Here is a 23349-nt window from a genome sequence, read left to right as displayed (position 1 = left end):
AGAAATCATCTGGTGACGTGGGGGTGGGGGTGGGTTATTTGACCGCTTAATTGTGGTGCCCTTTTACAGGAATAGATTATAATGAGAGTCATGCCACCATATGTATGAACAAATATGGTTGATATGTGTATGTATTTTGTAGGACTCTGTATAGAAGGGATCCACAGATTCATTTATTCAGCAAATATTTATTGAGCACCTACTACGTGCCAGGTGCTGTCGTAGACTGAGGATACTGCTGTGCAGGTCCCTGCCCTCATGGAGCTGACCATCTAGGGGAGAAAGAAAGCTCATGAGCAACAAATATATAAGGTATTGGGTGATAATAAGGCTCTCAGAGAAGGATGAAGCAGGTTAAGGGGCTGGGTGTTTTAAATATAGATTTTATTATTATTCAGGTACGGCGAGGCCAACAGATCAGTTGCCATTGAAGAGACAGTTTGTTATACTCATAGTTCCCAAGAGAAGGGGGCATGCCACATCATGGGGGGACACATGGGGAAGCACAGGGCTGGTCAGAGGCAGAGGGAGGGGGTAACTGTGGGCAAGATCTTTACTGAGGTTTTCGAGGGAAGGAGTGGGTGAGGCAGGGTAAGCAGGCTTAGGATTGGTTAGTTTGAAAAATTTCAGCGAGCCCTGGGGCATAGGGCTGTGCTTGGTTGTCTGATCTAGCCCTGGGGTGATGAGGGCATGTGGACAGTGGCCTGGTGTGTGAGAGCTCCAAAAGGGAGGTGGAAGAAGGTGGCTAAGGGTATGGAATCCGGATTGGTTGGTTTGTATTTGAAAAGCATGCTTGCGGGTGAGTGGTTTACCATCTCTAGGAACTGGCTGTCCCTGGAAGGAGCAGTCCTTGCAGGGTCTGCAAGGTCCCGGATGTCAAAGCATCAGAATACAGAAAAGAAAAGCCATGGTTAATACACTGGGGGCATGCTAGGAGTGTGGTCTTTTATACAGGCTGTGCGGATGAGGTCAGATAAGGGCTCTCTGTTTAAGTGACATTTGAGCAGAGACCCTAATAAAGAGAGGGAGCACGTGGATATACCTTAGGGAAGAGTCTTCCAGGCAGAGGAAACAGCAAGTGCAAAGGCCCTGAGGAGGGACTGTATTTGGTCTGTTCATTGAATAAAGAGTTTGGTGTAGCTGAAGGGAGAGATGAGAGGGAGACAAGGACACCAGGTCAGGGAGCTGGGGCCGCGAGAGACACTGGCTTTGACTGAGTGGGATGGAATGTCACCAGGTTGGGGGAGACACTCTGTACAGAGGATGCGTATGATCAGAGTTGCGTTTCAACAGGGTCCGTCTGGTGCTGTGCAGAGAACAGATGGGAGGGGAAGCAGGAGAGCAGGGAAACCAAGGAGGAGGCTTCAGCAACAATCCACGTGGCAGAGGATGGGGGCTGGACCACTGGAGGAGGTTAAGTGGCCAGATTCCTGATACAAGTTAACAGGACTGGATGGAGAGATAGGAGAACCAGTGTTAGGAGGAATACTATTTTTTTTTTTTTTTTTCTGGAGGAAAATGTATGTGAGGCCGTTTTAGCAAATGTAAATCTGAGTGAAAACCATGCTTCCTTTAGCTGATTTTTTCTTTTTGGCTGTGCTGTGAAGTTTGCAGGATCTTAGTTCCCCAACCAGGGATCCAGCTCAGGTCCTGGCGGTGAAAGCACCGAGTCCTAACCACTGGAACACCAGGGAATTCCCAGTTGATGTCGTTCTCCATGCTCGTACAGCTCCCTGCGCCTGCACCCCCATCATCCCACGTGCGCAGAAATCTTCTATTCACGTGTCTTTCTCTCCATTAAATAATAAGCACCTCTGGGGCAGGGACTGAGTCCAGCTCTGTTGTTTTATTGTTTTGTCCCCAGCTGCTCTGAGAGGGCCTGGCTCAGAGTAAGGTCTCTGGAAATGTTTGTTCAAAGAGTGTCAACTTTGCAGATCTGAGTTTTCTCCCTAGGAGGAAGGATTCTCGCAGTGGGGCCATGTGCCCACAGGCTCCCTCGACAGCTGGTGGGATGTCCAGGGCTTCCCCACCTCTGGGCTTTGCACTGACTGTGCCCTCTGCTTGGATGGCTGCCCCTTCCCCTCCTCCTGGTCCCCATTTCAATGTCACCTACTCAGAAAGTCCTTCCTTGACTCTCTTCAGGGGCTGCTCTCCACCTCTCCTCTGGCCCCCGTCGCTGTCTGCCAGGTCACCCTGTGCTCACCAACATCAGAAATTATTTTCTTCAATTTGCATTTCACTGTCTCTCTCTCTCCCCATCACTGTGCGGGCCCCATGAGGGCAGGGGCCTGGTTCTCAAACGTTCACTGGGGTAGGAGTTGGGGTTGGTGGCCATTCTGATCCCCTCCAGTGGGAAGGGTGCCCATGCCCAGCAGCTGCGGTGCCAGGTGCTAAAGGCTCCCACCTGTGCTTCCTGGGGGACTGGCTTGGCTGGCTGGAACTGTCCTATAGAATATGGCAGGGGTGTCCAGTCAGGACCGGAACTAAAGAGAGGTATGTGGGTCAGAGTTATGCAGTTGCAAAGGCAGATCCTGTCTTTATTTTGTTCATCATGGGTTTTTAGCATTAGTCTTGATATTTTAAAAATATTGCATTGAAATATGATTTATCTTGATTACTAAGGTTTTTTTTGACTCCCCCTTAAATTCTGTACCCGAGGTAAGAGGTCCCAGCCCTCCTCTGAGGTGGGCTGAGAATCTGTACTGTGAAATCAGCCTTTCCCAGTCCCCACTGTGAGTCTTAGGGAAGCCCTGAGCTCAACTATAGATGGGGGATGTCCATGTGACCTAAAAAATAAGACAAATTTGGGAAAGGTCTGCTTTGCCGTTTCCCCTAGAGCAGTGATTTTCACTCACTGTAATTTTCACTGCATGGAGTTAGCTGTCTGAACCGGGGTCAAAAGGGAGGTGCCCTTAGGACCGGGAGAAGAATTGTGCCCCCAACTTCCAACAGAACAGCCCTTATTCAGTCCAATTTTTAGCTGGGCTTCTTCATCAGATTTCATATTGCTAAAAAAGAGTGGAAAAGCCACTATAGTCAAGTCGATGTTGGTCCTAGAAGTGGCTAGTTTGGTGTCCTGAGGCCTCCGGATTCTTAATTAGGGCAAAGGATCCTTAAGCACCACTCTGGGTGTGAAGGTCAGTATCTCGAGCCCCTTTGTCCCTCAAGGGAGGTCTTGAGAGGCGCCTGCGTCTGGGCCTCCACCTCAGCCACCAACACAGATGAGAATCTGGGCAAGAAGATGCCAGAAACCTGGACCTTCAGTGACCCAGCTCCTCCTCTGCCCTCGGTGTGGTGGGCGCGTGACTCCCCTCCCAGCGTGGCCCGCTCTGGGCTCCCCCCACCTCAGATGGTATTTGCTTTCCCCTCCCTGGAGTTTTAAAGGCTCTTTGTGTGTCACGTTTCTCTCTGTTCTGCGTTTTCAGTTGTCTTCCGTTCTCTCTTAGCCACTTCGGAGGGGGGCAAACTCATTCCATAAATCTAAGGTATTATTACGGGTGACGGCAGTGCCTGATCTCTATGACACCCACCGGGCTCCGGAGGGTAGAGCTAATTAGTCGGAACACTTACTTTTCAGGCGTGAGTCACTGGAAGCAGGTGTCAGGGGGAGGCTTTAACGAGGCCCTCGTGACTTGCATATTTCCAGTCGGCATCACTGCGTGTACACTGTGCAGAGGTAGCACTGCCCCTGCCTCCCCACTGGGTACGGGGAGAGAAAGAGGGAGGGAGAGGGAGAGGGAGAGGTGCTCGGACGTCCCGCTATCCAGTGTTAAAAGCAAAAACCTTTCTACTTTCTGGCCCTTTTTCTTGCTTCCCCTCAGTCTTTCATTCATTCCACAAATGTCTGTTGAGTACCTGCTGGCTGCCGGGCCCTGTGCTAGCTGTTGGGAGTCAGCCGTGAGCTCTATCGCTGAATCCCTGCCATGATAGCACTGACCTCCTTGGGCGGGAGACAGACCATAAGTGAGGAGCAGAGAAATAAACAAGGCAATTCCAAAAGCCGATAAGTGGATGGAGAAGATAAGCTGGGTGAGAGGGACAGCGCGGGCAGCGCGCGTGCGCTGGAGGGGATTCTCTAGGCAAGTGGTCAGGAAGGTGATGGGAGGAGGCAGCTCTGCAGTGCTCGGCAGGAAGGGCATTCCTGGTGGAGGGATCTGAATGTGTGAAGGCCTGGGGCGGGAAATGGGTTGGATGCTTCTAAAGAGCAGTGTGGAGGCCAGCGTAGTTGGATGGAGTGAGCGAAAGAGAGACACGTGGGAAATGGGGCTGGAGAGGGCAGCAGGCCCAGGCAATGCCGGGCATTTATGCTTTATTCTCAGCGTGATGGATGCCGCTGTGGGTTTAGGCAGGACAGTGTGATGGGACCAGATTTATTTTAGAGCTTGCTTTCCGCAGCTGGCCGAGGGGAGGAGCCGGGGCCAAGGCAGCAGGTGTTTGGGGTGGAGAAGCCAGCGATGCTGCGGTATCTGTGAGGCGGAAGGCAGGCGTGTGACCGCCACCTGGGCGCCAAGCCCCCTCTCCAGACTGGCACCGAGGGGCTCTGAACTCTGCAATCAGAGTAAATCTGGTGGGCTGCCCTGGGGCTCCCTCTCTACCTGGCACCATCCACACTGCATGAGATCGGGAGGTGTTCCTGGTCGGGTGGGTGCTCTGTAGGTCTTTGAGGGGCCCAGGGAGGCCTTTGGCGGCTTCAGACTATGCTCTCAGATGGCCCAGGAAACTGTGGTCCACCTTCCCAAAGCATCAACCTAATGTCATCTAGGTTTACATTTAGATTCAGATAAACAGTCTGAAGCATTTTTTTTTCAAAAATTAAAATAAATGTGGCATAGAATAAAAAAATCCACACTATTTTTTTTAAAGAGAAAATGAAGTGATTTCACCTTTGTAGTCAGCAATGCTGACTTGGTGTCTACAAGGCTTAGGGGTGCCTTGGGGGAAAAGTTTGAGAAAAAGGCCTTAAGGTGCAAACGAGGAGAACAGCAGATGGGAGAGAAGGAAAAAGGAGGGAAAGAGAGGCCTGGAGGTGGGAGGAATCAAAGAGAAAGAAGAGCGAGGGACTGCAGTCTTTACCAGCAGTTTCCCAAAGGTACCTGCCCTGTTTTCCTCCAACCCCACGGGGACCCCACCAGGCATGAAGGACCCAAGGAAACAGGCCCTTCTACTTCTGGTTCCCACACTGGCTGGCCTTGCTGGGAAGCGCCGTTTCCTCTCTTAAGAGAGCTCCGTGGAAGGCTTTTTCTCTCTTCTTCACCGGTTTTCTTTAGTTGCACATGATCCACACTGAAGACAGACGTGTAGCTGCTGCTGTTGGTATTTTTTCTCTAGGCAGCCCCAGAAAGCAAGTCTTTGCTGGGCATGTTATTTACATGTTGGAAAGAACAAGCCATTTCCTTATTAGGGAAACAGGCATGGGGGCTGGGGCGGGCGGGGGGACCGACAGGGCTGTGTGCTGGGCTTCACTTCTGGATTCTGAGGACCAGGGACCCCCTGCGGATGGATGCTGGGACATCCTCCCTGGGGCGTGGCTCGGTCACTCCTAGGCCAGGGCTGCGCTCAGAAGCAGCACGTGCCTTAGAAGGTGTCTGCAGTGATGGCGATAGCTTCAAGCCTCAGAGGGCGGGTAGGGCTGGGGGTGTCCTGGCGGTGGCGGTGGCGGGGTGTGTCCTCTGGGCTCAGTTGTTGTCTCTGGTGTCTGAGGAGGCACTTCCAAACAAGATGTCACTGTCGTGGGACATGCTGCTCAGCTGCGACTTGGTTTTGATGAGGAACTGGGTCCTCCGGAACATCACCCTTTCTTGCTCCTGCTTGAGCTCCAGGTAGGAACGGGAGAAGGTGTGGAAGATGGAGGTCACGGGGAAGGCCATGAGGAGGATGCCGCTGAGGATGCTGCTGAGCGCCACCACCTGGCCAGGCGTGCTCCTGGGTACCATGTCGCCATAGCCCACAGTTGTCATGGTGATGACGGCCCACCAGTAGCAGGCAGGGATGCTGGTGAACTCGGGGCTATCGGCCATCTCGTTCTCGATGACGTAGAGGAGGGGGGCAAAGAGGGCGATGGCCACGCAGAGGAAGAGCAGCAGGAGGCCGAACTCGCGGGTGCAGCGGCGGGCCGTGAGCCCCAGCGTCTGCAGCCCCAGCGAGTGGCGGGCCAGGCGCATGACGTACAGGATACGCAGCGCCCGCAGGACGCGCAGCACCAGCCCCACCTTGTCCAGGTAGCTGTTGCCTGTGCCGGGCTTGCGGCGGTCCGCGGCGGCGCCGTCCACCAGCAGGGTGATGTAGTAGGGCAGGATGGCCACCATGTCAATCAGCGTCAGCGGGCTCCTTAGGAAGGCAAACTTGCTGGGCGCCTGGATGAGACGCAGGAGGAACTCGAGGGAGAACCAGCCCACACACACGGACTCCACGATGAAGATGTTGCGGCACATGTGGGAGCACTGGCCCTGGGAGAGAGGGGAGAGGTCAGCGGTCCCACCAGCAAGGGGCACGGGGCTCTGTCCTGGCTGGGCTACCCGGGTGAAGGGTGGTCTGGGCATGTGCCTGTCCGTGTCCTGCGGCCCCGAGTCCTCTCTTTCTCTGGCTATGCTCACTCCCTGGTTGATCCCGTGCAGACCTAGGGCTTGAAGTACCATCTCAACACTGACAATTCCTAATCTCTCTCTAGCCCAGACCTCGCCCCTGAACTCCAGCCCCCAGACGGGCTGCCTCCTGGGATGTCTGGTAGGTGTCTCAAACTCATCATGTCCCGAAACGGGCTCCTGATTTCTTTCTTCTTAAAATTTATTTTTATTGAGATGTAACTGACATATAACATGGTGTACAAATTTAAGGTGTACAATGAGTTGATACATGTATATATTGCAGTATGAATAATTATCGTTCCGTTTATTGTGTTGAGAACATTTACGATCTAGTCTCTTTGGGCTCCTGATTGCCTGCACACCTGCCCACTGTGGATTCCCTTCTTAGCGATCAGCATTCCCATTTTTCCGGGTGCTCAGGACAGACTTGGCCTCATCCTGACGCCTCCCCTGTAATCCTCATGAAATCCCACTGGTGCTTCGTTTAAAATGATTCCAGAGTCAAAGCACTTCTCACTCTGTCCACTGCCCCACCTGGGTCCAGCCACCGCCCTCTCTGACTGGCACAGTTGCAGGCACCTCCTCCCTGGGCTTCCTGGTCCCTGCAGTCCACTTCGCACACACGGCCAGAGGGACTCAGAACATGAATCGGATGCTGTCCCTCCTTGCTGAGCATCCTCCATGGCTCAGAGAGATGGCTCAAGTCCCCCAGGGGCACAGGTGGCCAAGCCACCACCTCTCCCACTTCCTTGCCCCCTCCCTGCCTCGCTCACCTGCTCCAGCCCCACGGGCCTCCTCACTGCTCCTCCAACACCCCAGGCTCACCCGCAGCTCAGCGTTGACTTTTCTTGACTTTCCCTGCAGGATTCCTCTTCCCACAGACACCCGTATCGCTCTGCCCTCCCTTCCTCCAGCTCTTTACTTCCATATCACCTCCCCAGGGAGGGCTTTTGGGACCTGCCCTGTTTAAAAGCCCTCCCCCCTTTGTCCGGTACCCCGATTCCCCTTGCTCTATTCGATCGTAAGGCTCATCATCTTTTAATATGCTTAATAAGTTACTTATTTACCATGTTTATCATCTGTCTCAGCCCTGCCTGCCTGCCCCCCTGCCCCAGGAGACTGTAGCCCCACAGGGCAGGACAGTTTGTGTATTGTTCACTCTCAGGACCCCAGTGCCTGGAAAGGCCCAGCATGCACCCAGTGATCCATTCATATTTGTTACCAGGATGGACGGAAGAGCCCTGGCCTGGTGTTTAGACGGGGTGTCAGATGAAGGCCAGGCAGGCAAAGGGAAAGCCGCGGAGGTGGCCCAGGTGGGGTGGAGGCCTGCTGGGGGGCGCAGCCATCTAGCTCGTCGCCCCCTGATGGCTGTCCCAGGAGAATTCGGTCTTGAGGCTGCCTCACCGAATTTTTTAAGAGAAGCTGGAAATTTGGAGTTTTACATGAAATCTCCTGGGTTTTAAATGTTGTGACAATTCAATACAAAGAAAGCACTCCATGGTTCACTCAAACACATCTGTGCCCTGTATCTGTCATGTGGGCTGCCAGCTGTTGCTCTGGTCTGCAATACAACTGGACGGTGGACCGTCCCCAGTGGGTTTGGACCTCAATCTCAAAGGGGCCTTTGGCAGAGAGGGAAGGCACAAATGGTTCTACCTGGGGCATCTTGTCGGTTCCCGGGCACAGCTGGGTTCTACCAGACCTGCTCTGCTAGGCTTTTCTCTAGGAATATGTGAGAGGCTGGAGAGATGAACTAGTACTGGGTGAGGCTTTGAGATCTCAGACCTCTGGGACAGGAAGCCCCCGCCTCTGGGAAGCCTTCCTGGAGTGCTTCCCCTCCAAGTATCCCCAGCACAGTTGGTGGTCCTCTCACAAGAGCCCCCTTGGCTTGTGTGTCATACTTATGGTCACGGGGCTGTCACCTAGACTTGAGCTTCCTGAATCTGGAGACTCACTCTGGTCATCCTGTCTGCCCTGTGGAGCCTGAATACAGTAGGCACTCAAACGTGTACTCAGGTGAAACAGTGAACCCCACTGGTCCCCCAAATGAAGCAGAAGAACAGCATTTTTACTGAGTCATGAAAAAGGCCGGGTATTTTTTTTAAAGCAAGTATCAGAAGTTGAATAAAACTGTGGCTTTGTTAGTATTTTCCTGATAAAATCAGTATTGTGTATGTTGGAGCCAAGAAGAAATCTACACTAAATACAGGTGCTTGCAGACAGGTCTCAAATGACGGGCATTTTCTCTTTTTTTGGTAGGCACGTATAATCGTCATAGTGAGCACTTCCTGCACGCACGTCGCCAGGCAATGTTCCAGTCACTTCCCGTAGACCCATTCACTGAACCCTCAAGTGCTGTGAGGTGAGCCTGTTCACAGCCTCTTGGACATGTAGGGAAACTGAGGCACAGAGACGTTAAGTAACTTGCCTACAGTTACACAGCCAGAGTGGACGAAGTGGGATTCAAATTCAGGCCGTCTGGCTCTAGCCCTGCCCCCTTCATCACTACCCCTTATGCTTCTCAAAAGTTCATTTTACTGGTTGAGTGCTGTTTTCTTAACACTGGTTTTAAAATTCAGTGTATTAAAAAAGAAGTGCCAGAAACTCCCTGCGAGTTATAAATGCAACAAAAAGTAGCAAGAAAACAAAAAATGCAACAAAAGTAGCAAAAAATTGCTACTTTTTCCATAATATATGTGTGTGGGAAAACCCTCACGTGGTGAGTGGTTCTAATGTTTGATCAGAGAGTTCATGTAAAGCCCCTAGCACATGCAGGGTACACAGCCAGTGCTCAATAAATGCTGGCTGGCATGATATTTATGTTGAGTTCTTACCGCCATACTACCTATTTCTCCAATGCCTACACAATTTGCACCATCTGAACCTTTTGGTCTGTCTTGAGACTTGCTTCCAGAACCCCTATGTATGGGGAAAGGGTCCCAACTCAAAGGCTGAGGGTCTCATACATAAGGAGGCTGAACTGTGGGGCTAGATGAGGTCTCAGGCTGCCACGTGGCAACCATACTTCCATGTTTAAGAACCAGACTAGGGACTCGGTCAGACCTGGGTCTGGGCAAGCTGCTTTGCCTCAGTGTTCTCAGCTGTCAAGTGGGTGTGAGAACACCTCCCATACCAGGATGCTGGAAGATTCGCTGAGAAGATAAGATGCAGGCAGAGTGGCAGCCCAGCCCTTGGCTCCTAGTAACAGCTGGCTAAGTGAGTGGTATCCCTGAGAATTGGACACACACCCCGTCAGGCCCTGGAGTAAGCACTTTATGGGAATTCTCTTATTTAACAGAAAGAAATGCTCATTATTTGAGGTCATGTGCACACACACACATCTATCAATAAAACTCATATTCAGGACCCAAAAAAGCTTTCTGGGATATTTTCATGCAAGGGAATTAGCAAGGCTGAGAAAGGATGCAAGTTGGTGAAATAAATTTTGATGGTATATGTCATGTGCTTAGCTTGGGGCCAGGTACATCACATCATAAATCACATCATCCATCCATCCATCCAACAGGGAGTGGCTGAGTGCCTCCTCCCTGCCAGACAATGTTGGGGGGGAGGCAGGGCACAGCGCAGACCTGCACAGGCATGGAGCTTGTGTTTGAACGTGGAGATGGGCAACACACATATAAACACACTTATAAACAGATGTAAGCACAATGATGGACTGGGCTGCTGCTCAACCAGTGCACTCAGGGAAGACCTCCTGGAGGAGGTGACAGTGCAGGTGAGAAGGCTGTGCACTTCTGGGAGGAGAGTGGTCCTGGGCTCTTACCTTCTCCTCCTCCTCCCTCAGGCTGGGTAAGGTGCTGATGGAGAGGTTGACGGCAGTGACGGTGACAAAGAGCACCGACAGGCAGGCGAACACCTTGCCGGGCAGCCCTGAGTGTGGCCTCTCTACCATGTCGCGCAGTCTCCGCATGCAGCGGCCCAGGCGGCCCTCGCCCTCCGTGGGGCCCTCGCTGTCGTGGTCCTCGCTGTCCAGCGGGTCGTCCTCATCCTCCCGCTCCACCATCTCGGCGAACTCCTCGATCTTCTGCAGGTAGCGGCGCTTACAGCAGCCGTCCAGGTGGTCCTCGGCGATGCCCCAGTAGAGCAGCTCCTCCTGGAAGGACAGGGCGCACATCTCCCGCAGCAGCCGCAGCTTGCCGGCCCTCAGGAAGGTCAGGATGGTGCCAAAGGCCCCCGGGTTGCGGTCGAAGAAGAACTCGTTGCAGGTGACGTCGTAGTCATCGCACACGTTGAGGATGTCGTCGAAGTTGGTGCAGGCCTTGAGCTGGCCCAGCCGCGTTAGCGGGAACTCCTCCAGCGTGGTCCAGGGCAGCGAGTACTTGATGCCGCCCACGTTGATGATGATCTGGCGCCTGCGGTCCTCTGGCTGGCCGCCCTGGCGGGGCTCGTCTTGTGGCCGCAGCCGCTGGGCTCGGCGGTAAAAGACGCCCTTGAGTGATTGGCTTTGGGGGAAGAAGGCCGGGTGGAAGGAGGCGTCGGAGGTGCAGCTCAGCGCGCTGTAGTCGTAATCAGAATTGTCTCCCGGTAAGAGGGTCATTTTGGGCCTTCACATCCCTCTCGGGCCTGGGGGGAGAGGGGAGGAAAGACCCACAGTGACTCCTGAGTCTCCCGGATGATGCTGATTCTGCAGATATTTGCTGATATGGACTGAATTGTGTTACCCAAATTCACAGGGGGAAGCCCTAACCTCCAATGGGTTGGTATTAGGAGGTGGGGCCTTTGGGGGGTGATTAGGTTTAGATGAAGTCATGAGGGTGGAGCCCCCGTGGTGGGATTAGTGCCCTTATAAGTAGAGGAAGAGACACTAGAGGTCCCATGTGAGGGCACAGTGAGAAGGTAGCCACCTGCAAGTCAGGAAGAGAGCCCCCATCAGAACCCGACCATGCTGGCACCCTGATCTCAGACTCCCAGCCTCCAGAGCTGTGAGTAATAAATGTCTGTCTGCTGTTGTGGTTACAAGCATAGATTTTGGAGCCACGCGGCCTGGGCATGTTACTCGACCTCAATGTGTTTCAATTCCTCATCTGTAAAATGGGTGTGACCATATGATCTACTTCACAGTATTACTGAGAGGATTCAATGAATTATGTACTGTCTAAGACCACTTACTACAGTGCCTGGGACATGGTAGGTACTCAATACTTGCTGTCTACTATTATTTTAAAAATTATTTTATTTATTTTTTGGCCATACAATGTGGCTTGCAGGATCTCAGCTCCCTAACCAGGGATTGAACCCGGGCCATGGCAGTGAAAACCTGGAATCCTAACCAGTAGGCCACCAGAGAACTCCCACTGTCTACTATTATTAGTATTTAACTCAAACAGACACCTTGTATTCCTTCCATACATGGAAAACTGGTATCACTTGCCATAAATCAGGGTCAATGTCCAAAATATGCACAGTTATCACAACGGTGCCATGTTTGCTCATATATCAGTAAACACCATCGTAAGGATACAGGAATGAATCGGACAGGCATGCTCACTCCTCCAGAAAGCCCTCCTTGGCTCTTCCAGCTAAATCGAATGTCAGCCCCCCCTCCACCATTTATCTTCACTGCACTTGTCACCTGTTTTCGAATGATCTGTGTGCAAGCCTGGCTCCTTTAGTAGACCACTTGCTCCCTGGGGGAAGAGTGTGCTTTACTCGTCTCTGAATCCCTGTGCCCAGCAGTGTAAAAGCTCCAAGAAATGCTTAACAAATGATTACGTTTCCTGTTGGTGAGGCCAACACGATGAGGGCACTTCTGAGAAACTGAGGTCAAAATCTCAGCTTCTATAGACTTCTTCCTTCCCAACCCTCAAAGCTAAGGGTTTGTGCCACTAGAATGAGATCGCTTATTCATTCATAGCTCATGGGCTGCATTTGGTTCACAAATATTTTGCCTGGCTTGGAGAAGATTTTGAAAATGGAGACATTTCCTGTAAAAATTCGTATATCTTGGTTTCTTTTGAAAAATCAGACTATCTGGTAATGTCTGGCCCAAATTCCAGCTGAGAAATGACTGCCCCCTTTAGGCAGGGCATGAACGCTACAATACACCACAGTCCCTACCCCTCCCTGTTGTCTTTCTAACACCCACTTTACTTCTCTCATGTATGTTTCCTTCCTGGCCCCTGTAGGCATTTGAGTCTGAGACCCCTACATGACAGCAACAGAGCTCTCCAGAATTCAGCTGATCCAGGGAAAAGTAGTAAGAGTCTAATACTTTGCTTTTAAAAATCACCATTCCTCTCCCCAGCTCAATTCCCCACGGATGCAAGTGGTACCAGCAAAGCCTATCAATTACAAATGGAAACTATTTCTGATACCTGAGTGTCCATCTGTGCTATGGACATGTTCAGGGGAAACACACGCGGGTACACACACATACACGCAGCCCTGCATGGATGAGAAGCAGTGCTTAACAGGAGCCACGGCGGTTTCCACATCTGAAAGGGGTGCCTTCCTAACAAATTCTTTCACAAAAGCAAATCCTCACGCCACTCATTTATCTTTGGGGCAAGCTATAGTTTCACAGATCAGGTTTTGGAAAACTAGGGTACACCCGTGTTTGAAAAACATGATTTGATTTTAAAGAGTTGAGTGTTTTTAACTTCACCTAAAATTGGAACTCATCTCCTCAGGCAAAGCCTGCCAGAATCCCTTGAAGGGGAAAGATCGCTTTTAAGTGGGACCGCTTTTCAGCTCTGCTGCATTCTCTTTGCCACCAAAGACAAGAGGGAAAACGACATTCTGTTTGGCAAGAATAGTGATGAAGGTAAAGGAATATTCCTCTCATCCTGCAAGCCCTGGAGAGCTCTTGTGAAACCCCACATCTGTAATCACTTCTCTTCTTGCAGAATTTCTTCTTTCAACCCTCCTCAATTTCCCTCCAGCAGAAAGCTCCCCCAATGAACGATTCCTCGTTTTTTTTCTCTCATGACCCAAGTCAATTGTGAGTTAAAGCCTCAGCCTCCTATGTGGAAAGTTGTCCTGTCTCAGAGACTTGTTAGTATGGAGAGGAGAGAAAAAACATGCTTCGTTCAGGCTGCTTGTATGCAGAGGGCCACAGGGTCCTGGGGAGGCCCAGATGCTGGAATTTGCTAAGCGAGGGGTGGGCACACTTCTCCTGCGCCTTTAGTCTTGGGGTTACCCAGTCTGATGGGTGTGGGGCGACAGTTCTGCACGCTAGAGTCTCGGGTGAGGATCATAGCTCAAACAGGCTCCAAAGTCCTGCTTCTGGAATATAATGCTTCTTTTCACCCAGCCTGATACCCTCACAAAAAGGCTGATCTTTTAAAATTACCCTACAGTGTTAGGTCTGTCAGTTCTCGAGCATGGTGAAATTCAATGATTTTGCCTCTTAGGGTCTATATGTGTACTTGGGAAGAGGAAGCCATTTGAAAAAGGGGCTCCGATGGTGGGCATGAGGAGGAGGAGTCCTGAGGGAGTCATGCATTCAGTCAACACTTATCATGTGTCGGACTGGGCTAGGTCTGGAGGCACAGCAGAGGACAAGACGGACCCAGCCCTGTCCTCACGGAGGTGACGTTCTAGTGGGGGAGACAGTCTCTAAATAAGTACACAGGCTGTAGTGGGTGTTGTGATGAAAACAGAACAAGGTGACAGATGGGAAATGACTGGGGGTCAATGTTAGCTGGAGGGCTAACCCAGGAGGGCTTCTCGGAGGAGGGGACCCTGGGGGCAGAGCCAGCCCTGGGAGGACCTGGGGGAGGGTGTCTCAGGTGGTGGGAATGGGAAGAGCCTGCTCCCCGACCTGGGCATGGGCTTGGATGGTCAAAGACCAAAGTGAAGCCCGAGTGGCTGGGCAGAGTGAGTGAGGGGAAGGTAGGAGAAGATGTGTGTGGGGGCATCGGCAGGCATCAGACGGAGCTGGGGTTTATTCCTCGTGGGCGAGGCATCCTCAGGAGAAGATTCAGGCTGGGTTGGGGACAGCAGGCTGAAAGCCCCTGTAGTCATTCTGGAAAGAGACCATCGAGGTTTGGATCAGTGGAGGGCTCTGGAGAATTGGATGGATTTGGGGTGGACTTTGGTGGAAGAGCTGACAGGACCTGCTGCAGGACAAGTGTGGTGAGGGGGAAAGACTAGGCTGCAGGATGATTCCAGTGGTGCCATTCACCCAGGTGACCGATAGGTGGTGCTGTGATGAGGCCTGAGTTAGAGGCAGCCTTTCCTGGCTGTGGGATGATGGACAGGAGAGGGTGTGGGCAAATCAGGGAGAGAGAGCAGGGATGGGGGCCTCGCACATAGATGGATGGGTGGTGTCAGACCACCAAAGCTGACCTGATGATCATGTGTGGTCGGGGAGGGGATGGTATTAGCTGGTAGCTTTGACCTGGCTGGGCTGGGGTGGGCAGGAGGGCCAGGCTAGCAGAGATATGGCGAGGCGCAGAAGCCGGTATTCCCTGTGCTCAGTGCCCGCCGCCCAGCACCCACTTCCCTGCTGAAGCTGCACTCCACCCCAGGCCCGAGTGGTCAGTGTGGGTAGATACCACTAGGGGGGCTCTGGTAGACAGAATAATCCCCCCAGTCCCCACCCTGGCCTGCCCAAAAGATGTCCGTGTCCTTATCCAAACCCCTAGAACCCCTGAATATGTTAGATTACGTGGCAAGCAGGAATCAAGCTTATAGATGGAAATAAGGTTGCTAATCGGTTTCCTTTGAGGTGGGAAGATTTTCCTGGAGTCTCTGGGGCCTCCATGCAACCACAAGAGTCCTTAAAAGATGGCAGAGGGAGGTAGGAGGGTGCATCAGAGTGATGCAACACTGTGAGAAAGACCCGACTGGCCAATGCTGGCTTTGAAGATGGAAGGGGCCACGGGCCAAGGAAAGCAGGCAGCCTCTGGAAGCCAACACAGGCAAAGAATGGACTCTCCCCTAGACCCTCCAGAAAGGAACGCAGCCTGCCCACACCTTTATTTTAGTCCTGTAATGCCCATTTGAGACCTCTCTTCTCCAGAAGTGTGAGGTAGTAAGTTCGTGGTTTTTAAAATTTAATTAATTTTTTTTTGGAGTATAGTTGATTTACAATGCTGTGAAGTTCCTGTTGTTTTAAACCACTCAGTTTGTGGTGATCTGTTACAGCAGCAATAGGAGACAAATACAGGGGATGTTGAGAAAAAGCTGGTTAGACTCCAGCTTGGGGGGCAACTTGATGACTACCCCAAGACGGGGAAGCAGAAGAGCCCACTAGCTCTGAAGTCTGAACATCTGGGTTCAAGCCCAGTCACTCTGTGACTTTGGAAAAGTCATGTCCTGCCTCTGAGATGCAGTTTCCTTCTCTGTAAAATGGGACTATGAGTTGCTCCAACCTCCCTGAGTTATGCTGAGGACTAAAGCAGATTTCACGGGCGATGTGCTTGGCCCAGTGCCTGACACCCTGTGGACCCTCAGTGGGCCTGCTGTATTATTATTAGTTATGAGGGAGGTTTGTCGTCCTCCCCCTCCAGCAGCCAGCTGCGACTCCTTCCTTGACCTGATCAAACAGGACTGGAACCCAGCATTGTCTGACCCCCAGAGCCCGTTGCTGGAGGGAGTGCAGTCTGGTATAGCCTCTGGGAAAGCCATCAGGGGTACTGAGGGGAATGTACCTTATGACGCAGGAAACCCACTCTTTGGTATATTGCCCAGACCTGGGTCCATAGGGGTTGTGATAGACATTGTCTGTAATATATTATTTACACTCAAATAGTTGACTCAGCATCTGCTTCTGGGGACTCATATCGAAGCGAGGAACACGGCACGAGAACGTGCAGCTTGCGTCGCTTTGGTGCTAGGAGGCCTCCCAGTGCCCCTCCCAGGGGGGGAAGTGAACAAGCGATGCAGATGGCGGATGCCTGGAGGTTGCACAGGAATTAGAAGCAACGGACTAGATGTACGTTTAGCAACACATTTAGATCTCAAAAACATGGTGCCGAGTGGAAAAAGAAACAGAAGTTTATAGCACTATGCTATTTATGTAAATGAACACACACACAACATTACATATTTTACAAAGACTTGAGCACATGTAAGGACCTCTGTCAACCACAGGGAGGGTGCCCGGGAGGGCAGAGGGAGGGGAATAAGTGTGGGGATTGGGATGAAGGGAACAGTGACTAAGGTGGCCTGGCACGGACCAGTGATGAAGAGTGGTATGAAGTAGAGTGTGGTTAGCACAACCCTGCATTTTAATCCAGGTTTTAGAAAAAAGAAGAAGAATACGAAAAAAATCAAGCCACTGCGTTCGGAATCTCCCTGGACTCAGTAGAGTTAGACTCCCAGGCCCCTCCCCAGAGCCTCTCCATCAGAATCCCCAAGGGGGAGGCCCAGGAATTGGCATTTTCGAAGGCTCCCTGAGAGCCTGCTGACGTTTGAGAGAGAGAAAAGGGAGGGGGCCAGGAAAGCCTGCAGACCCTCTAGCTGCTCTGGGCTTTGGCAGGAAGCCCCCTGCCCAACTGCTCAACCTCCTTGGGGTTCTGGAAGCCTCTGTGGATCCCACGCTAGGGGAGCTTCACTGGAGAAGTGGAGATGCTCTGTTTAGAGAGAAAAACCTTCTGCACTGCCTTGATCAAATGCCCCTTTGTGAGCCCACAGATCCGATGACACTCCCCATGCAATTTCTTTTCCTTCTTCCTGGGAGAAAGATGACGTTCACGAGCTATGATGGAGGGCTGAGTATACATTTCCAAAGAGAAGTGAGCATTGAAGCCAGGAGGAGTTCTGAGGGGCAGCCCCCCCACACACCGTGAGGCTGCTCTGTGGTCAGCGTCTGACTGAGGGTGGGGTGCAGGGCCTGGGGGGTAGGACTCAGGCGTGGGGAGCAGGATGGGAGGAAGGTCTAAGTCAGGCTTGCCTCGCTGTTACTACTGCTTTTGTTCATACCCACTCGGCCTGATACAGCCGTCTGCACCTACTGAGGCGCCGGCCCTGTTCTGGGCCTGTTTCCCCCTATAAAGTGGGGATAAGTGTGCCAACCTTACTGGGCTGTTATGAGGATGTGGTGAATGGAGGTTTGCTGCAGGTATGATCACTGTCACTTGATCTCTCATCCCCAGGGCCACATCCCATCAAGGACAGGAAGGATTCCACAAACTGTTATGTGCTGATCCCAACTGCTAAGACACCTCTTGGGTCTCTCCAGGGTTTTGACCAACTGCTGTCCTCTCTCGTCTCCACTCTTCCAGTCCTAGGCCTGTCCCTCTTCTGAGCAGGAGGGGGCAATGCAGAGAGAGCACCAACCACTCACAGTGCTGTAGCAACACACGTCACAGCCTCCCATAATCACACACTAGGCGCCAGGCGCTGTGAAGAGTCTTAACTGTGCGAGCCCACGTCCTTCCCTAAGAGGCAGGTGTTACTATCAACACCCCCATTTTACAGATGAGGAAATTGAGGCTTTGAGAAGTGAAAACTCATGACTCTGGTGATGAAACCAGACTCCAGCTAGGTCTGTGGGATGCTGAGCAAACCTCTCTGACTCTGCATTTTACTGGGCCCCTGCATTGCTCATTCCTGGTGGAGTGGGGAGGGTGTCCAGCACCAGAAGCAAGCCAGGGACGAGGTCTCTCGTCTCTGTTTTCTATGCACAAGCTTTTGAAAAGTCTTTGCGGATGGGGAGAAGCAGGCAACTGCCCATAGCTGGGGAACCATCTTTATTCCTACTGCATATTTGTACAAGAGCAGAGTAGGAAATCAACAAAACTCCTGCTTGTGTCAAGTTCCCAGTTGCCATTTTGGTCTCGGGGCAGAACTCCTATGGTGTAGACAGGCAGCAGCCAGGGGTGAGGGTGTGGCCTCTGGACCACGCTGCCTGGCTCACCATTTACCACCTGTGCAGCCTTCTGCAAATAACTTCACCTCTCTGTGCCTGAGTGTCCTCAGCTGTAAAGTGGGGGTAATCATCGCGCTCTCCTCCTAAGCGCTTGGAGCCATGCCTGGCACATGAGAAGGGCTCTGTGCTGGCTAGAATGGCTTCTGCACAGCACGCCTGGCACCTCCCCTGCCCGCTCCTCCCCTTGCATTTCCTCTCTCAGAGGAGGAATGTGAAGCAGACAACTCCTTCCAGAGGGCTGGACCTCAGTGCCGGCTCTCCATCTCACCTGGCGCTGAGGTCAGGTCACTCGCTTGGCTGGGCCTCAGTTTCCCCGTCAGCAATGTAAACTGGTGAGGCGTGTTCCTGTGCTTGGCAGAACAGATGCCTCCCAAAGATGCCCATGTCCCAAGCCCTGGATGGAACCTGTGAATATGTTACCTACCATGGCAAAAGGGATTACGCTGCTGTGATTAAACTGAGGGCCTTGAGATGGGGAGATGACCCTGGATCGACTGGTGGGCCCAATGTCACACAAGGGTCCTTATAAGAGGGAGGCAGGAGGATCAGAGTCAGAGGAAGAGATGTGATGACAGAAGCAGAGGTTGGAATGATGTGAGCCAGGAGCCGAGGCAGGCAGCCTCCAGCAGCTGGGAAAGGCAGAAACGGATTCTCCCCCGAGAAGGAACACAGCTCTGCTGACCCCTTGATGTTAGCCCAATGAGACCCATTTGGACTTCTGATCCCCCCAAACTGTAAGATAAGAAATTTGTTGCTTTTGGCCACCAAATGGGTGGTAATAGGTGGCAGTAAGAAATGAACCAAGTGCAATGCAACTCTCTTAAAAAAAAAAAAAAAAAAAAAAGTTTTTCCTGAGCTCCTCGGTCTTTGGTTTCTTTCTGCCCATCCCGCTCCACACCTGCCAACTTGTGTGATCCCCTGACCCTGATCGGGTGTCGAGGGCACCCCACTGATCTCTCCATGCAGCCCTTCCCCTGCCTGTGCAGCTTCATCGGTCAGGGTTAGGGCTCCTGGTTGGGCTAACTCAGAGGTGGGTCATGCCGCATTAATCCTCAATTAAAACGTTAATCAAAACAGATCCAGCCATTAGGCTGGCCCAGGTCCTGAGATGCTGGACCTCTGTGCGATGCTGTGCCCGCGTGGGGCGATCCATCTTCCTTGGCTTCCTTCTGTCTTCCCTCGTTAGAATCCAACCATGCTGGACCTCAGCCCTGCTTCCTGCGAGCTGGGGCCCAAGTCACTGGGGTGGGGGGGATATTTGCTGGGAGCTGGGTTCTTTCCTCCACCCCGCCACCCCCAAAGACAGAACATGCCGGAGACGCCCCTCCCCCCAGACAGAGGCAGCCTCTGGAGCCTCCCTGCTCTGCTTCTGGCAAAATAACAGTTTGCCTTCTACCAGGAGTGGCTTTGGGGTGGGAGCCGGAAGGTCCATTTCTCTTTGCCTCCTTGCAGCCCCCCAATTTGGGAACACAGGCGTAAGCAGAGGCACAGGCTTGGAGAGCCGTGAGGACCTTGGGGCAGCAGGAAGGGGACACCAGCTTAAACAATCCCTCGTTTCTTATTCCTTAGCAAGTGTTGAGGCCGCGTGTCCGTGGTCAGCTGCGGCAGGGAAGGGAGGAAGGAACGAGGGAGAGCATGGTGTGCCCGCCCGCCTGGGGAGACGCAGGTGTGAGGCTGTGACCACAGGGCAGGGGAAGGGCTGAGGCACCATTCGGATCCTATCTGGAGCACATTCACTCCAGGTTCTGACTTTGTCAGTCAAATACTGGCTGCTATGGAACAAAAATGGCCACCAGGGATTGATTGCTTGCAGCTAGACTTTCTTGCCTCCCCCTTTATATTAATTCTCTTTAGAGTGGCTTCTCCAGCCGCCATTTTCCACCCAGGGGCTCCATCTCTGTGTTTAATGAGCCAACCAAGAGTGGATTCCCAGACCCTACATCTTTGGCAACCGGAAATGTTGACTCTTCCTCACATATTCGGAAGGGGGATGTGGAGAAAAGACGGCCCAGTCAAGACACCTTTTAGGGGTCCAGGGGGTTAATTCCTTAGTCTCGGTTTGAGTCTCTCAGTCCTACATCCAGGACACATCTCTCTGCTCTTCTGTTCCCTGGGGCATCTCCCTCATCTCTTGCCACAGCCCGGCTGTGTGGCTGGTGCAGATAATTCAGAATGGCAGTGGGACAGGAGCTTAGCCCCCAGATCTGCCCCAATCAGACTCCAGGACTCCCCCAGCCTGGGTTCTCAAGGCTTGGGACAGGAATCAGGGCTGTCTTGTTTCTAGCACACTCACAGTCCCCTGTGGGTTTGGAGTGGGTCCCATGACAGACATCTTTCCACTGGAATGGGCTGGCTTAGGGAATGACTGGTGAGGGCAATCCCCAGGGGCCATCCTCACCTGTCTTTCAGACACACCCTCCCTCCCTCCCTCCCTCCCTGCTCGACAGGTGCCTCTGCCGAGCTCCAAGACAGAGGACACAGGGTCAAGCTCAGGTCTGACAGGTTCTGAGAACTCCACTCAAGAAAGCCAGCACGTCCTGGTTACCTGCCCCTCCCCTGGCTCCAGCACTGGGGCTGGAGGCTCCAGCAGTGCCAAATCTGTCTTGGAAACGTGCTCGGGGGCGGGGGGGGGGGTCCCTGAAGTGACTCTGACTGCAGTCATGTGTGTGGGTATCAAACACACCCTAGTGAATAAACCTCTGCTTAGATTCATAGAGTCAGAAGCAGCCCCTTCCCCCTTAACACACACACAACGAATCAGAGCAGTTCCTGCTCCCTTCTCCCATCTCCCCTGCATTTGTCTTGAGGGGTCAGCAAACGGGGTCTCTGTGTCCGTCTCGTTCTCCTTGGTGACTTTGGTGCCTGGCACCCTGTATGTGCTTAAGAAGAGCAAGCGCTTAAGAAAATGCCTGCGGAATGGACAACTTAACTAATACACCCCATTGGTGGGAGCCTCCCTTCATCGGTATGGTTAGATCAGTGTTTCTCAGCCCCCCTCCCCACTACCACCCTCCCCTAAAGAGCTTTTTAAAGACCTTTTCTTCTTATCCAACAACCTATTCCAGCCTCCCCCCACTCCTCCTTGAGAATGAATGCAGTAGGCGAACCAAGGAAAGGCTGTTCTGCAACCTGTCCAGTGACATTCTGCCTACACACATGGGGAGGGGGGATGTTTTCCAAGCTGCAAGCTGGCTTCCATCCTCTCCTGCCCTCATCCCATCCCTCTCCTTCACGGTTCTCTCCTCAGCCCAGTGCCTCAATAACTGTTAAATGAATGAAATAATTAACGTTGGGCACTTGGCATGGTGAGCTGTGCGTAGTAGGTGCTCAACCAATCTTTGTCCAATCCATGAATGAACTTCTCTCTTTTCCTTCCTCATCCGAAGACTCCAATCCATCCAGGCTGAGCCCCTTCTTGGTAGGGAGCCCCGGAGGCTGAGGAGTCCCCAGGGCCCAGCACACAGTGGGCGCTCAATAAAAGCTTGTGGCGTTAATGAGTGACTCAATAAAGCCCACTGACAGGATGCTCCCTTCGGAGCGGTGGCAAAGGATGGAGTGAATGAGCGAGTGACAGACGCCCCCCTACCACCTCCCCCCAACACTCCCTCTTCCCTGGATCCTCCCGCGAGACGCCAAGAAACCTCTGCCACAGCCGGGATGTACCCCCCCTTCCCTGTCACTTCGCACCCCGGGGACCCCAGGGAAGAAAAGAAGCTGGACCCGCACCATGACCGTGGCAAGCGAGCTCCACCCCACTGCCCGCAGCTGCTCCCGGATCCTCTGTCGTCCCGGCCGCCCCCCTCAGTGGTTTTCGGGGTCCCCTCTGGGGCGCCGGGGCCACGGCCACGTGCATCTCCCCCTACCGGAGCCCGAGTCCGCCAGTCCGGCGGTGCTCGGAGAGGCTGCAGCGCGCCAAGTTCCCACCTCAAGTTCGCGGCACAGCGTCCCCACCGCGGAGTTGGCCGGGCCGCGGCTCGCCGGCGGGTCCCGGCGAGGACACGACCAGGGGCTGGAAGCCACCCGCGCCACCTCCCGGAGCCGCCGGCAAACTTCGGCCCGCGGGCCCCGCTCAGCTCCGGCACTCGGACCCAGGGCCCCCAGCCTCTGCCTCCCGGTCCCCGCCGGGCTCCGAGTGCGCCGGGAGCGCCGCGAGGCAGCCGCCGAGGGAGGGAGGGAGCGGGGCGGGAGGCGGGCCGGAGGGAGGGGCGGCGCTCGGGGCGGGGAGCGCGGGCGGCGGCGGGGGACGCGGAGGCCACGCGGCGCCGACCCCAGGCGTCCGGGCGGCCCAGGGCTGGGCCCGGGCCCTCGGATGTGCAGCGCTCCGCTGGGCGCCTTCCCGAGTCCCGGCCCGGACCGCACGCGCCGAGCGCCCAGCCACCGCCCTCTCCCCTTTCCCCGCCCTCCCGCCCGCGCCACTCCGCCCGCCTGCCCTCGTGGTCCCCGCGCTCCGCTGCCCTTGGGATGCACTCGCCCCGCAGCGCGCCAGCCTCCTGGGGTCAGGTGCTTCCCCCGGAGGTTCGAGTCCCCGCTGGCCCTGGACCCCTCGCGTCACTGCCCCAGGCGCCAACGTGTCACGTAAAGGCTCCACGCTCCGCTGCCCCGGGGCCGCACGCACCACGCGCCCGGTATTGTGCTTCTCCCTGGAGGTCCGAGTGCGCCGTTGCCCTTGGGCCCCTCGTGCCACTGCGGGCCAGGGAGTGCACGCGCCTTGCGGCGTCAACTTTTTAGGGACAGCACGTGCCGCGCCAGGTGCCTTTCCTTCCAAGTCCCTGTGCGCCAACAGCTCGGAGTCCGCGTGGCCCAGCTGCCAGCACCCCCAGCCGACGCGGGGCACTCGGACCGGGTCCTGGGGTCCCGAGCCGGCTGAGAGCGCCGCCTCGCCTCGGAACTGGTAGGAGTCGCGCCTTTGCTGGGGGTTGGTTT

The 23349-nt window shown here is 53.8% G+C and overlaps 1 protein-coding gene across 1 annotated transcript; it reads right to left on the bottom strand.

Moving 5' to 3' along the window:
• Window positions 1–216: 216 nt before the first annotated feature.
• On the bottom strand, window positions 217–22584 carry KCNG1 (potassium voltage-gated channel modifier subfamily G member 1). Its single transcript, XM_032607208.1, has 3 exons — window positions 22351–22584; window positions 10372–11171; window positions 217–6446 (listed from the first exon to the last, which is right to left on the bottom strand). The coding sequence occupies exons 2-3, from the start codon at window positions 11143–11145 to the stop codon at window positions 5676–5678; spliced, it is 1545 nt and encodes a 514-aa protein (XP_032463099.1). The 5' UTR covers window positions 11146–11171; window positions 22351–22584; the 3' UTR covers window positions 217–5675.
• Between the last annotated feature and the right edge of the window lie 765 nt (window positions 22585–23349).

The sequence above is a fragment of the Phocoena sinus genome, chromosome 15 (assembly GCF_008692025.1).
Source record: "Phocoena sinus isolate mPhoSin1 chromosome 15, mPhoSin1.pri, whole genome shotgun sequence".
Lineage (NCBI taxonomy): Eukaryota > Metazoa > Chordata > Mammalia > Artiodactyla > Phocoenidae > Phocoena > Phocoena sinus.
Note: the sequence above shows the minus strand (reverse complement) of the source record. Positions and strands in the feature narration are given on the sequence as shown.